We start from the raw sequence: 15,651 nt of genomic DNA, 5'->3' as shown, positions 1-15,651 counted from the left end.
TATTTATTTATTTATTAGGCACATACACACACTGCGTACATCCATACATATAAATATTAAGATGTCTTAATATCTTTGGTGTCCTGGTTTAGTTTTGTCAAGTCTGAGAATCCACCCTGATGATAAACAGCACTATGGGTAATGTTTGATCTCGGGCCTTGTGCTTTGATTTCATCAGGTCGCTTTGAATTTACCCCTTTCAGTAGAGTATTTACTTACTTTCCACCATTGTCAATGCCTCAGTGTAGATATAAATACTCTAAAGCCTTTTCAGTCCATTTCACATAAGTACAGCAAATAAAGTATCTAAAAGTACCCATCATGCAGAATGTCCCCCTTTCCGAATGTTATAATATTATACTGTATATATTGTTATGGGATTATAATGCTGATGTATTGACATGTTACCGACATTTGAATGCGTTTATTGTGTTCACAAACAAAGATTCACAGTTTTATAAACTTCGCTTTGTTTTCAGAGGGGAGGAAATGACGCACTAGTTTAGAAAATCAACAGCGATCGCGAAGGAACACCAGGGCATGGGCGACGATGATGCGTATTTATGCTGCGGACAACACCTGTCCTGTGTTCACTAACAAGAATCTGACAATGCAGCATATGCCGGCTTGTCATGTGTAGTTCGCATCATTTATCGGTACAGTTTATTAGTGTATTTATCCCCCTGGAAAGGTCAACAGCGTGAAATGAAACAATCGTCAAACAGTGTGTGAAATTCTCATACTTGACTGAACGCTTTCATGATTGTATTGACAGACAGATTGTAGGAGGAAGAGAACAGATGAGGACAGATAAGGAGTCCACACAGGTAAGTAACATTTTGCGTTGAAAAGGTTGTAGGCTTCCTCTGGGTATTGTTAGGTCAAAAGCCCAACACACATCCCATATTAGATGTTAGAGAGTTACCTCTGGCTCGTTATGTATCGTATCTTCGTCCAAGGTTGACCTTAACAAAACAGGATGAGTCACTTATGGCAAAAGGGCAGTGCCATGTAGTGCCATCTGAAATATTTGTTGGTTTATATCCTATGTGAGATACTAACATCCTGAATATGATCGTGTACTGCAAAAATCACAAAATTACAGGAGTATTAAATGTACCACTAAAATAGCGTTTTGAGTTTTTGTTTTAAATCACTAATTACCATAATGATAAAGACTTATTTTATGCTAAATTTAAAACTTTATTAAAACACCTGAAACAATGATATTGGGGAATATTATGAAAGTGACTTTCCATCGTGCACGGTTTATTTTACAAAACCTAATGCTTAAGACATCAAACATGTCAAATACTGCACATTAAAAGGGTAGAATACCGCATACTGAGAGGCCGAGGAGTTTTTAATTATCCAACCTCTGATTCATGAGTTCACCAACAATCACTCATGTCTGATTCCGTGTCCTTGACCACCCAATCAGATAAAATGATTAGTTAGAACATTTGAATAACCGTTACTGACTGCGTCATGCTGTGTAAGCTGGTAATTATAAGCTGTGATTGATTCAATTTGAAAAGCTATAGTTCTCCATACATTTGTTTGCCCTCGCATGGCAACTAAAACCCTGGTTTACCCGTAACCTAATTTAAACAGCAGATGGCACTGTGGGGTGAATTTAGGAGAAATCCTGCATGTCATGTGCCAATAACTGAAGCTTTGTATGCATCATTACATGTTGTTTAAAGCATGAAACTACCGGTTTTAAATATTAAATCTATCATTACAATCTATTCTGCCTTATTATCATTTTTACAAAACAATAATACAATTATTGTAATGTTACATGATTGTTCAGTCTAATTTGATATATTTGAAATAAGTGATCTCGCTCTTAAAATCAATATATTGAGCTGTGAAAATAATACTGTCCTTTCTAGTTCCTATTCAGACTATTCATTCTTTTAAATGTCATATGACACATTAAGTGTTCTGATGGTGCTGTCAAGTAGAAGTGAGCCATTTAAGGAAGGCCTTTTATCAAGTGTCATTAAAAAAAAAGACAGTTTACCATTATGAGGTCTTTGCTGTTCGTCACATTTTCAACTAAATCCCCCGTCTGTCCAATCAGAGAGCTTGAACGTAGCGCTGGGCTTTAAGGAAACATATTGCTTCGCTTTGATTTTGTTACACAACAGACAAAGAGAGAATATGACTCCCAGCTTACAACTATGATTTTTATGCATCCGAGGACATCATTTCATCGCCAACATTTCTTATCTTTTTGATGTTATTGCTTTTTATTTATTTATATATATTAAATTGTATTGGTGTAGTTTGATTTCATTTCTGTTCTTAAATGTTTTTGTTCCTATTTCAAACATATAACTCGTATTGTTTTAAAAATTGCTGGTTAAGTTTAAAATTATCATTATTATTCTTACTTCCTGTGTTTTCATACAGAATGTACAGCTAGTCAAGAAACAAATTGCCCTGCTTTATACATTCAAACAGGTTTTTCCACTTACATTTTTATATTCCCATTAAGGTTAGAATCTTATTCCACAATGTCTGACAGTATCAGACACCCATAAGTGTATATAAATATATTCAAAACATCAAAAAGCTTGTGAAACGCGAGGTGAAAAGGAGCCTAAAGGCAATTAGGAAGATTCCTATCAAAGCTATATCTTCTATTTGTTACTTCTGTTATACTGGATATTATGGATTCAATATTAGGATCATGAACCTTTTATCTAGCTTAACATTTTAGATCTGGACAAATTCGATACTAAGCTACATATACCCTGATATTCTATAATCATATATAGGTATATCATATGTAAAAAATACCCTGTATGGCAGAACAGGACTATCTATATCATTATACATCTTTGCTTCCCTTGCAAGTCTTCAAGCAGCTCCTCTTTGCTGCTTCTAGTCGACGTGAACGGAGACAACATGGCGTCATGTGACTGTGCCTCTGTTAGGGGTGGAGGAGCACAGCAACCTCAGCCTCCTCTCCTGCACTGAATCTCTCACACTGTAGAGAGGCAGGAGGCGCCATGAGGGCCTTTTATGATATATACAGATGCACAAATCCAGCTGCCTTGCAGTGTATACAATGCATTAGTGTTGTCTGATGAATAAATCTGGAAGGATCCTTTGCATGATGAAGGATAATTATGCAGCAGCATGCATGGCTGTCTTTGACACGTCTGCCAGGTGTATGAAGGACTGGTAGCAGGCCAAAGAGAGACAGCCTTATTCAGCTGAAAGCCTCTCTCTGCAGTCTCCCAGGTAGGTTATTGATTACCAATTTCTTTTATCACACGTACTTTAATGTGATGACATATTTAACGTTTTGAATCGACTTGTTATTGTTAGTTTTTTCTGTGTACATAGCTGTGTGGGCGACACGAATAAGCGAATCATGTTCATATTTGCATTTGTGAAATACTATGGTTATGAGTTATAATTCTTCATGTGTAGGATAAAATGTTGCCATTATTGTATGTTCCATCATAATCCTTTAGGTTAAAAATATCTTCTCTCATATTGATTCGTGCTTCATATGGACATGTTTTGTCTTGCTGAATAAGTTTACAACACTTTCATCTTAAACAACAGAAAAATAGACACAAGACTGGTTGACCTTGGCATACAAAAAAATGCAAATGAGAAGTTGGGATTAAACAGGATTTGGCTATTTATACATTATGTTATAAATGCATAATGTTATCAATCCCTTAAGACAAATGTGCAGGATTTATTCAAGTTCATTCCCACAATCCCACCTCACTAGCTCATATGGCTAAGCTATGGCAGAGGCCTGAAATATGAACATAGTGTACATATTCAAGCCCTTATTATACTCTTCTCCTGCTCATTTCCTTTTCTTCCTTTCCATCTCCCCCACCTCCTTCTGTCTTCACCTCCCTCTCTCTCTCTCTCTCTCTCTCTCTCTTCTTTCTCTGCACCAGCTGCTGCTCCAGAGCTAGAGTGGAGAGTCCCCTCGCCCCCCTGCACAGACAGAGACAAAAGGCCTGATTCGCCTGCTGAACACTGCCCCCTTTCTCTATCCGTCCCTTCATGCATGGCCGTGGTGGTGGTAGTGGCTTCAGGAAAAAAGCAAGGCCTGGACTGGGACTAAAATCTAGGAGTGACCAAGTGAAGGAAAGTGGGAAGAGGGGGAGGGGAGGAGGAGGATGGGGACTGGAAGGGTTGGGGCTGAGTAAAGGCAGGTGCTGAGGCCTCTACAGGAAGATTTTTATTTTTTCCTGAATATCTTACAGAGTGGAAAAAATCTGACAAGGGTATGCCACATTTACCTCTCTATATGCATGAACGTGCATGTTTATGTGTGTCTCTGTGGTGACATATGTGGGCCGGGGTGGCATGTGTTTGATGGAAATCAAGGGTGCATGAATGACCTGTGTTTCCCCATTGCAGATTGTCTGTCCTGGGTGTAATGCTGCTGCGGGCTGCATGAAAGTTTGAAAACAACCAGTGTGTCTGGGGTGAAAGCACTGGGGGAGAAACAGACTTCTACTACCATCATGGTTACCTCATTTTGATTTTTCCTTTCAACGTGTTATGTGTGTGATTTTTCTCATCTTCTTTCCTGTTGTGCTGTATGTTTAACTGTGCTCACCCAAACAGCACCTTTTTGTGCATTGTTGTATTTTTCTGGTCTAATTTTACAGCAGTGCAAGCAACCAGAGTATAGTGAATCTCATTCAAATATGTCGCCACATGTCTATAAAATACTGTGTTCTTGTTTCACTAAATCTATAAGATGCATGTAGTTTGGTGAAAGATGTTGCAGTGTTTCCACCTGTGTGTTTCTGAGGCCGTATTGCAGCACAGGGCTTTTTGTTGGGTGACCGGAACCAGATGAAACCGGTTTGAGGGAGACCGAGGGCTGTCGGGAACAATGCAGTCTCTGTGCTCGAATGAGGGATAGAGATAGCCCAGACTACTCCACTGCAGCCCTTCACAGCTCTGCCACTGGCGACCATGGTACAGGCAGAGACCCTGCTACTGCTGCTGCTCGCTGGATGTCGGCGTGCTACGCAGCGCGGCTCATAGCGAGGGGGGCAGGGAGATTTGGGAAGGGATGAGGGAAGGGGGGGGGGGTGGACGTGGCCGGCTGGGAGTTTGTGAATCTGCAGCCAGGAGCTTCACATACACACACTCATGCAAGAGCATGATCTATCCGTCTGTTCGCATGTCTGTGTGCTGCAGAGAATGACTAAGGAGGATCCTTACACACCACCACTCACCAGATCACTGGATGTAACCTGACCCTGTATTCTAGGCCTTTACATGGCTGCGAAGAAGCAGGCTTTTTTTTCCCCCCTCCCGGCAGGGTGGGGTGGGTGGCTCTTTTTGTGGGTTAGTAGTGTTGTGACTGTGTTTGTTGCAGGATGGAAGGAAGGAAGGAAAGAAGGTTTGGCTAGTGGCTGGAGAGGGACGGAGGCAAGAGGGTGAGGAGTGGCTGATTCACTTGCATGTTTCCACCATTGTTGTTTTACATTCACTTTACTGAGATTGCAGTTTTACACAGGATTTCAGGTGGTAATGGAACATGTATTAAACTGCTGTTGTTGAGAGGTTCTGTGTTGTATATTTTTCATATTCGTCTGTATTTAATCTTCATTTACTTTCTACGTCAGGCTGTCATGGCTGTGACTAGCTGTTCTTTCCACCGGGCCTTTCTCTCTGCTGCAGCCTCGCACAGCTCAGCAGCCATTTTTTTTTTCCCCTCACTGCAATTCTTGCCTGCTCTTTCCCTCCATAACATTTCTCTCTGTCATTTTGTTTATGTTAGCCTCATTATTACAACTATCCCGTCACCTGGATTGAACTGAGAATTGTTGCTTTTAGAAACCAAAGACAAGGCGACAAGATACGGGTCTGTGTGTGTGTGTGCAGTTGTGTTTGAATAAGGAATTTGGATCAAAGAGCAGCACTGGTTTAACAGCATGTACAAGCAGAGCAGCTCCATGGCTGTGCCTTTTGTCCCCCAACACCTACAACACAAAGAGAGACAGTACATTTCAGTCCCATCATGTCTCTTTTGCAGTGCTCAATATAAAAAAAATAAAGACAGGTTGTAACTCTTCAAAAACAAACCAAACAAAAACATGATCTATGAACATTGGTTGTTTTTTATTAATACATTTGTTGTGTTTGTTCGAGTGAACATCCTTACATTTTCCATTTCACCTTATCAAAAGTCTTCACCTGTCATCATGTTCATATCTACACTTCATATTTCAGTATTTGTTTATGTTTTATTCAACCACAAAACCAGCTGACTGCAAGTCCACTGATAAGAAAATAACTAAAAATATGCTAACGTTAGATATTGTATTTATCATTTGGACCAAATCAATCATCATCCTGATTATATATCCGTAAATAAAAATTAAAAAGAGGAACTCTCTGATGCCTGTCTTGCTCGTCAGCAGCTTTTCAAGAAAAGTCAAATAGATTACATTAGCACACTGGAATATACTTCCAAAGCTGGAAATCTGTATTGTATAACACTATTAATCAAATATGAATTTGAGAACATTTTAACTAATATATATTACCATGAAACCTTCCTAGTTGATTACTTACACTAAGACAATTAATCATTTTATAAAAAGTTTTCTAAAATGTTATGTTATGCAAATAGAAAAAAAATGTTTTGCCTGGGGTGTCTCGCCTTAAGAAATGTTTTAAGCAGCTGTTTCCATTACAGTTAACAATCTACACTGTTCGTATTACTCACTCGAATGTACATCCACCTCTTTTCACCATATAACCCCAGAAATTTGAATAAACATTTACTTTTGAAGAACTTTGTACGTCTGTTTCATTTTCTTTACTGGGTAATACAAGATTATTCAAAATTTTCTCATCTACAAGTCAGGATTTTCTCCACAGCTTTACATTGCTGTCCCAACTAAATATGAACATGATCATATTACAGTGGCCTTAGTCTTCCAAATTTGGAGAGAATTACAATAATTGCCCTGTAAAATATCAATTTGTCATTACTAAACAAATTCTACTATCAATATGAACCTGCCATCATCATGAGAAAAGGCCTCATTTGGGACCCAAGATGGATTTAGGATGATGTTAGTCATGATAGTCCTTCAAGACGTTTATCGAGAAAAGTCATGTCTACAAGAATATGAACATTGTCATTATGGAAACTATGATCCATGGATATTATTGGCTGTTATTTTACCTAAAACCAAAATATCAGCTTCACACACAAGACATCTCACAACCTAATGAGCAGATTGCAGATGAAATAGACATGGAACATTCAACACCAGATCACAACAGATCAACTTACTGATTATTCTACCATTTCCTCTGTGTTCCCCAGGTAATCTCCTCAGAACACGAGCAGGACCATGGGAGATATGAAGACACCAGACTTTGATGACCTGCTGGCCGCCTTCGACATCCCTGACATGGTGGATCCTAAAGCCGCTATTGAATCTGGCCCCCATGATGACCATGACGGACAGCTCAAGCATCCCAATAGTGGGGTGACTAGTGGTGAAGACGAGTCCCACAACCCCTTAACAGGACTTGACGTTGGCGTTAGTGTCATTGTCAAGAACATCCGAAATGCAGACACTAGGGAGCATGGTGAAAACATATCAGATAAGGATGGGCATTTCCATCCCCAACCTCCTTCTGTTGACATTGGCAATGGTCTTCATAATAGCTTCTTGGCCGCAATACAACAAGGTACTCATTGCACCAAAAATGGATGGAAAGCTCCCAGGGAGGAAGGACAGTCAGTTAACAACCATTCACCAACCTTCAATCAATTCAGCCCCATCTCCAGTGCTGAAGAGTTTGATGACGATGATAAAATTGAGGTTGATGACCCAATGGACAAGCAGGGAGGCCAGTCATCCTTTATATCCACTACTAAGACAGAGGACCAGAACCCTAAATCTCCAGTATCATTAGACAATGCTTCTAAGCCCACAACAAACAGGGACCAAAAACTTGATCAAAACAAGAACATCAGTTCCAAGTCTAACGAGCTCCCTCGATCAAGTTTACCCGAGGGGGAACTAAAGAAAACTGTCCTCGGGACTCAAGATCAGGAGTGCAGGGAAACTGGAGAGCCAACGGGGCTCGTTAATGTGTCCAGTATGTCTCAAGTCAAAGCCAAGTCCTCTGCAAAACTTTCATCTTGTATAGCAGCCATAGCCGCCCTCAGTGCCAAAAAGGCTAGCGCTACAGATTTGGGTGTTTTGGATTCTCCTACAACACAGAAAGAATCCACCCCTGCCAATAAAAATCCCAGAGCTCTAGAGAAACCACACGAGCAGGAGTCAGCCCTAGAGTTTGCAAAGAGGCTGCTAACAAGACATCCAGACAGTCCCTCCAGTGTCATCAGTGAGGGTAGCAGCAAAGATTCCCCTGCCTCAAGCACAGACACCACTCCGGTCATCCCAAAAGTCAGGATCAAAACAATCAAGACGTCATCTGGCCAGATCAAGCGTATGGTCAGCAGAGTTGTATTGGAGTTTGATCCTAAACGTCTGAAAAGAAGAAAGAATAGCGTTTCTGTCATGGCAACCACCAGTGCAAAGTTCTCATCTTCTACAAGGCCCCCTCTGCCAACCACAGTATTAGCTACCACTGGAGGCCCTTCAATTGAAATAACCAAGCAAATGACTATCAAACCTGTGGCGACAGCTTTCCTGCCTGTCTCAGCAGTCAAGACAGCTGGTTCCCAAGTCATCAACCTGAAGCTATCCAACAATACCACAGTTAAAGCAACAGTCATCCCTGCTGCATCAGTGCAAAGTGCCAGCAGTGCCATCCTAAAAGCTGCTAATGCCATCAAGCAACAGACTGTCATGGTACCTGCCTCCAGTCTGGCTAATGCCAAACTTGTGCCAAAGACAGTTCATCTACGTAACCTCAATCTTCTGCCTCAGACTGTATCCTCCGCTGTCTGTGATCTCAAAAAGGCCCTGTCCTCCTCTAAACAACCACAGCAAATCAGACAGCATACAATTATCGCTGGCCGGGCCTCAAAGAAAGTCTCAAGGATTCAAGTGTTCAACAGCTCTCAAAGCTCTGTAGTGGACGCCTTCAACAAAGTCCTGAGTAGCATAAATCCTGTCCCCGTGTACGTACCAAACCTCTCTCCGCCAACCTCAGCTTGTATTTCTCTACCCTCACGTGGCTACAAGTGCCTGGAGTGTGGAGATTCATTTGCTCTTGAGAAGAGTCTGGCACATCACTTCGAGCGTCGCAGTGTGCGGATCGAGGTCACCTGCAACCACTGTGCTGAAAGTCTACTGTTCTACAACAAATGCAGCCTCTTGTCTCATGCCAGGGGCCACAAGGACAAAGGGGTTGTCATGCAGTGCTCACATCTAATCCTAAAACCCATCCCTGCAGATCAGATGATAACAACATCACCCTCATCAGGCTCACCCAGCATCACAGGTACCACCTCCACCTCCCAAGCACAAGCGACCACCCAAATCCCAGGGAGAGTTGCTGGTTCAGGATCCCAAAGTACAGTGATTTCAGCTCCATGCAGTGCTCCTCTTGTTGCAGCCATGCCCTTGGAGGATGATGCATCGAAGCTCTGCAGGCACAGCCTCAAGTGCTTGGAGTGTAACAAAATGTTCCAGGATGACAGCTCGCTAGCTATGCACTACCAACAGGCACAAGAGTCCAGTGGGCAGGTGTGTGTATGTTACGTGTTAACTGCTACATAATATGGTTAAATTGTATTCAGCGGCCTTTCAGCAGTTTAGTGATGGTAGCCACTATATCGGGGTGCCTCTGGCTCCCATTTATTTTTCACATTGACAACATTTCGTGACTCACAGTTGGAGCACTTCTACAGCTTGGATCCACAAAAAACATGTAATTAATAAACACAATCATTTCCAGTGCCATGATAAAATGCAATTGATGATTTTCTTTCTCTCCTCTTTTCAGAAAACATGCACCATCTGCCAAATGCTTCTACCAAATCAGTGCAGCTTTCTGTCACACCAGCGGATCCACCAGCACAAGTCTCCTTATATCTGCCCCGAGTGTGGCGCCAGCTGCCGTTCTGTCCATTTCCAATCACATGTCACAAAGAACTGCCTGCATTACACCCGTAAAGTCGGCTACCGGTCAGTTTACCTTAACTACATTCATAACATTATTCATTTGCATTTTAGTTTTCTCTTGTGCTGAACTGCTTTTTCAACATTTATTTCCAACATTTTTTTTGTTTGAGACCCTGTTTTTTTGGGGGGGGTAGTCAAATCTGAAAACAAATTCATGGTATTTACCATTGAGCAATGTTCTTCCTTTCAAAGTGGCTATACTCAGACTTGATGTCTCTTGCTCTTTTCTTTTAAAGTGCCACTTACAATGTCATATTTAATTATAGTTATTATTACTTCATTAGGTTTGCCTCAGCTTGACAATCCCATTCAACTGAAAGTAATATAATTCACAATGGACCTTATGGGGGAAATTGGACCATTTCTATATTGAGTAATCCAAGATATAAAACATTCAAAATGAAAACTCAGTATCTGACCAGTTATGCTTCAATAATGACTCTGGTCTTTCGAAATATTACAAAATATACTTCTTGTCTCAAATTTTAAATGTCCAATTTTATATTTGTTTTGCAGTTTGGGGATGATACTTTCAAAACCATTCGGTTATTTGGTTTCTTGCAGAGAGTTAGATGACAGGATTGATACCACACTCAGCAGATTGTTAGCTTAGCGTAGCATAACAGCTAGCCTGAATCTCAACTTGCTCTCTGTGCAAAGACTTTTTAAAAGTGCTTCGGTCCGAGGAATGAGTTAAACTGACTTTCTGTATGTTAAATTCGTATATAAATCTGACTTTTGCAACATTTTATTCCTTCCCTCTCCAGCTGTATCCACTGTAGTGTGATCTTTGCTGATGGTGCAACTGTAAAATCCCACATCCAGAGTTCTCACTGTGAGATCTTCTATAAATGTCCTCTCTGCCCCATGGCCTTCAAGTCTGCACCTGGAACGCACTCTCATGTGAAAACACAGCATCCAGGAATGAAGGCAGGAGATCCCAAGTAGGTCAAAAACACTGTGGGCACTTATTATTTATAAATGTCAATACAAACCAAATGTATTTCAGTTTTACATTCCGTTAAAGACAGAATTAAGCAGAAGTGTTTTCCTGTTGTTGTACAGTTAGTGTACATTTTGAAGAACACACCTTTTAATTAAATTTAAAAAAATGTAATCTTATATTAAATAAAAATAGTACTCAGTACACACATAATACACCAGCCTTTTTAATCAAAGAACTGTCAACACACATACACACTCTTCCTTTCACACAGGCACACACCAATATAACCTAATACCCACGTCCAATTCATTTTTCAAAGAAAAATCATCCTTGCTGCTTCATCAGTAGCAGGATTTGTGGGTTTTAGACATGGTGGCTTAACTTGGATTTGTTTTTTCCACATGGAAACCTTTCACTGACTCACATACAGTCCATCATCAGCCCTACTTGTGATACAGGTGCTCAGTAGCAGGTGTTCTTGTACCATTGTTTGAGATTGGCCCTAATTTTGCCCCAAGCTTAAAGCTAAAGAAAACATATCTGACGTGGAACAATATTCAAAGTACTAAACCACCTATTTCAGAATGTTTCATTATTGTATCTCATCCCTATATAAAACTATCTATAAGGTTTGTTTGGAGATACATTAGGTGCAAGAATACAACCGCAACTGAATGTTTAATAGCTTCATGCGAAATATTTGTGAAAATAAGACAACATTTGTAAATGTTGTAAATGTAAAAAATGTCTTTGATTATAAATTTGTGCATTTTGTAGCTAATTCGCAGTGTATCTTTAGGGAAGTTTTTTTGTCTTTCAGGTTGATCTATAAGTGTTCCATGTGTGATACCGTGTTCACTTTGCAGTCCCTGCTCCACTCGCATTTTGAGCAGCATATCGTCAATCATAAAGTTTCAGTGTTCAAATGCCCCGACTGCTCCATGCACTACGCACAGAAACAGCTCATGTTGGACCACATCAAGGTGGGCATGAAAAGCAGTTATTCTGGTGATGCTTGACAATAACATTTCCTTTTTATGAATGCATGAGTCTGTTTTTAACTTTTAATTCACTCTAAAATCAAACCTCACGCTGTGACTTAAAAATGTGTGGCACCATACGAGTACTACTAAAACTTTAGTTAAGAAATGTTTCACATACCAGTGGTTTATAGATTATTTGTTATAATTCAATCTGCATCTGCGGATCCTTTCAAGGCCATCCATGGGACCCTGAAGACCATCGAGGGTCCACCAAACTTGGGCATCAACCTTCCACTCAGCACCAAGCCCACTAACTCCAATAGTACCAACAGCCCCAGTAACAATAACAACAATAAAGACGGAGGAAATGACAAAGGCCGAGCCAAGGGAGTAAAGAAGCCTTCACCTTCACCTCTAAAGAAAACAAACAGTAACTGCTCAGTTGACCTCAAGAACCCGCCCAGCGCAGGATACACGTGTGGAGACTGCAGTAGTCTCTTCAGTTCCAGGGAGGTCTTTGTGGCTCACATGAGGCACGAACATGGCAAGGTGAATGTCAACAACCACTCTCACTGGGAAGTTTATGATTCGTCACATGGTCCTTTTTGAGATTCTGCGTAGCGTTAAGAAATAGAACAAACATCTATTCTCTAATTATTTTAAATGACTAACACCACGCTGTAAAAATACTCTATTACAAGTTAAAGTCCTCCATTAATGATGTTACTGAAGTAAAAGCATAAGTATTAGGAAAATGTACTTAAAGGATCAAAAGTAAAAGTATAGAACTTGAGTAAATGTCCATAACTGTCTATATTTTAAAAAGGCATTATGCATTCTCCTTCCATTGCAGATACTGAAGAAACACCCATGTCGGCAGTGCGATAAGTCCTTCAGCTCCTCCCACAGTCTTTGCAGACACAACCGTCTCAAACACAAGGGACAGCGGAAGGTCTACACCAGCCCGTGAGTACACACATCCACTGTGGCTTTCCTCCAGAGTCCTCCAAATTCAACGACACAAATACATGTTGGTTCATGCCCTCCAGTACGACACATATACAGGTTTCCTTATCTGACGGCACCGTGGTTAAGGTTTGTTTAGGTTTAGGCATAAAAACGACTTGGTCAAGTATGAGTTTGCGCTGAGCGGTGGCAGCACAGTCAGTTGTGAATAGTTCCGTTAGCTGTTAGCTGATAGCCAAACACACCGTCCAAAACAATAAAAGTGAGCAAACTGATTACCCCATACACATACGGTCTATTGAACAGATAAAATATTATTCAGTTTACTGCAGCAGAACACAAGATTAGCCGTGGACAGACACAGCGGTGCACACTAACTCAGTCACTCACTCACGGACGCACGCATACAAACAACGATCACATGATTCCCCTGGTGGAGATAATACCAATAATAAAAACAGAAGGCAAAAATCTGCTGGCAAAGGGGTTATAATTGTTATTTTCTCGTACTTTTGATAGGCACTGTCCAGCTCTCAGTCAGCCGTTCACTAAAAGAGTGCTGCTGGATCAGCACATCCATTTGATGCATGGAGTCAAAGACCCAGATGGGAAAACTGTAAACTCTGATTACACGGAGGCTCTACCTGACAAGGAGACGGTACTGTGGCACACATTTGCAGACACGCATTTATTAGGAGGAGGTTAATCCTTTTTTTTCATGGATGTTTCATTCCTAACCGATGACTTTAACCACCTCTACAGACCCTCAGCCCCAAAAGGAAGCAAGAAGAGGATGAGGGGTCACCAGCCCTGAACTCCAGGGGCACCGACTCACAGCCGTTGAAGAGGCTCAAGGTGAACATCCTTAAAGTTCACAAGTGTGCCGTCTGCGGCATTACCACCGAGGACATCGCAGCGTTCCATGAGCACATTCCCCAGCACAAGTCCGACGGCTCGTCACACCAGTGTCAGGAGTGCGGCCTGTGCTACACCTCCCACCGCTCGCTGGCCCGACACCTCTTCATCGTCCATCGGCTGAAGGAGCCGCAGGGTCTCGCCCGATACAACGGAAGGGGCAAGGACGACGATGAGAGTCAGCGAGAGAACCAGCTGGACGTTGCGGACGGGACGCCGAACACCAAATGCAAAGTGTGCGGGAGGATGTTTGAAACGGAGGGAAACCTGAATACTCACATGAGGACACACGGGATGGCGTTCATAAAGTCCAAGAGACTGAGGACGGCTGACAAGTGACACTTTTAAACCATTGCATCTAAAGCACTGTTGTTTTAAACGTATGCAGATTGTTAAAGCGTTGGAGATAACCTTCAGTACATTATGCTGTATATATTATGTACATGTAGGGTACTACAATATGTATACAATATACATACATGAAGTCACTTCATGCGTCTTTAAGTAAACTGAATAGATAGATGTTTTCTATAGGCTTTGAATAGACCTTTTTTATTTTAAAAAGTTTCCATTGTTCTCATAGGGCTAGATAACGTATGGATAATTGTTGTAATGGGTTTAATCCTCATGCAGTCGGCAGTGTTCTGAATGTTCTAGGCTGCTCGTTTCAAAACAGATGTCTAAAAAAAATACATACATATATAAAACTTTTGGCAGCTTCAGGGTTCCCCAGTTCAGCTGAAGTCTTCAGTTCCACTTAGATTTGAGAAGAAGATCAGCTTCAAACATTCTTTGTGTTTCAAGGAAAACTAATATTTCTCTCTCTCCGAGCACTCCTCAACTTCTACAATAAACTCTGGCTCTGAAACTTTTGATCCTAAATTGAAATCACACAAAACATCAGAAGACATCAGACAGAGATCACACTGTGTGAAATTATGATAATTTACATATTAACATCAGAAACAAGAAGCTTTTAAATAAACGCATATGGGCCAAATTTCAATAGGCTTTTAAAAGTATATTTTGTAAAAGATTGTCTTACTTGTTTCATTTCTGACTTAACATAATTATGGCAGCTATTTATGATTATAGGTCTCAGAAAAAAAAGGTGCATTTACCTGAATATCTAAAAAAAGCACTTGCTTGTCATAACTATGACATTCCTGTCTTGTTATTCAGTTCTTGCTTCTTTCGTTTTGATGTTGAATCATACCGTGTGTTTATTGACAGGAATAACACTGAGAAGAACATCTTAAAGATAAAACATGTCTGTGAAACTGAGTTATGTATACAAGACAACCAGTTAAATCAAATTAACAATAACTGAATGTTGTGAGAACCACAACATTGTTTCCCATCAAGTTTTTCTACTCTGACAATGAAACTTAAACTGTCTGGCGCTGTAGAACTGCATGTGAGAAGCAGTCTGTGAATTGTTTGTTGATTAGAATGTATCTTGCTGCTGCTGCTGCTGTTTTTAGACTTTTCTGATGCTTGTGTACAAAGCTGTTCTCTATGTCAATAAATGATGAAACCTGCCAGAAGTCAAATCTGATGTCGACTGCACATGATACATCAGCTCTTCTCGATGGAAATATATCAGTGAACCTCTCGTGATTATTCACACTCATGCTTGTTTGATTTTATGAATCTGCTTGGAAATCATAGAGAAAAAAGACGAGCATTATAACTCCACAACTTGCTT

At 40.7% G+C, this 15,651-nt stretch overlaps 1 protein-coding gene across 3 annotated transcripts; it reads left to right on the top strand.

The window, feature by feature from the left end:
* The first annotated feature begins 2,987 nt into the window (after window positions 1-2,987).
* znf532 (zinc finger protein 532) lies at window positions 2,988-15,485 on the top strand. 3 transcript variants are annotated; one of them, XM_031860213.1, is made up of 11 exons: window positions 2,988-3,258; window positions 3,942-4,274; window positions 4,411-5,447; window positions 7,352-9,695; window positions 9,955-10,136; window positions 10,901-11,077; window positions 11,879-12,062; window positions 12,297-12,611; window positions 12,916-13,028; window positions 13,548-13,686; window positions 13,791-15,485. In XM_031860213.1, exons 4-11 carry the CDS (start codon window positions 7,380-7,382, stop codon window positions 14,280-14,282), a joined length of 3,918 nt encoding a protein of 1,305 aa, XP_031716073.1. In that variant the 5' UTR covers window positions 2,988-3,258; window positions 3,942-4,274; window positions 4,411-5,447; window positions 7,352-7,379; the 3' UTR covers window positions 14,283-15,485. The 3 variants fall into 3 exon arrangements, with proteins under 3 accessions (XP_031716073.1, XP_031716074.1, XP_031716075.1); XM_031860214.1 differs by lacking the exon at window positions 4,411-5,447; XM_031860215.1 differs by having other exon boundaries at window positions 4,411-9,695; window positions 11,900-12,062.
* The last annotated feature ends 166 nt before the right edge of the window (window positions 15,486-15,651 follow it).

Source organism: Anarrhichthys ocellatus, unplaced genomic scaffold (assembly GCF_004355925.1).
Source record: "Anarrhichthys ocellatus isolate YVR2014 unplaced genomic scaffold, GSC_Weel_1.0 scaffold23, whole genome shotgun sequence".
In the NCBI taxonomy this organism is placed as follows: domain Eukaryota; kingdom Metazoa; phylum Chordata; class Actinopteri; order Perciformes; family Anarhichadidae; genus Anarrhichthys; species Anarrhichthys ocellatus.
Note: the sequence above shows the minus strand (reverse complement) of the source record. Positions and strands in the feature narration are given on the sequence as shown.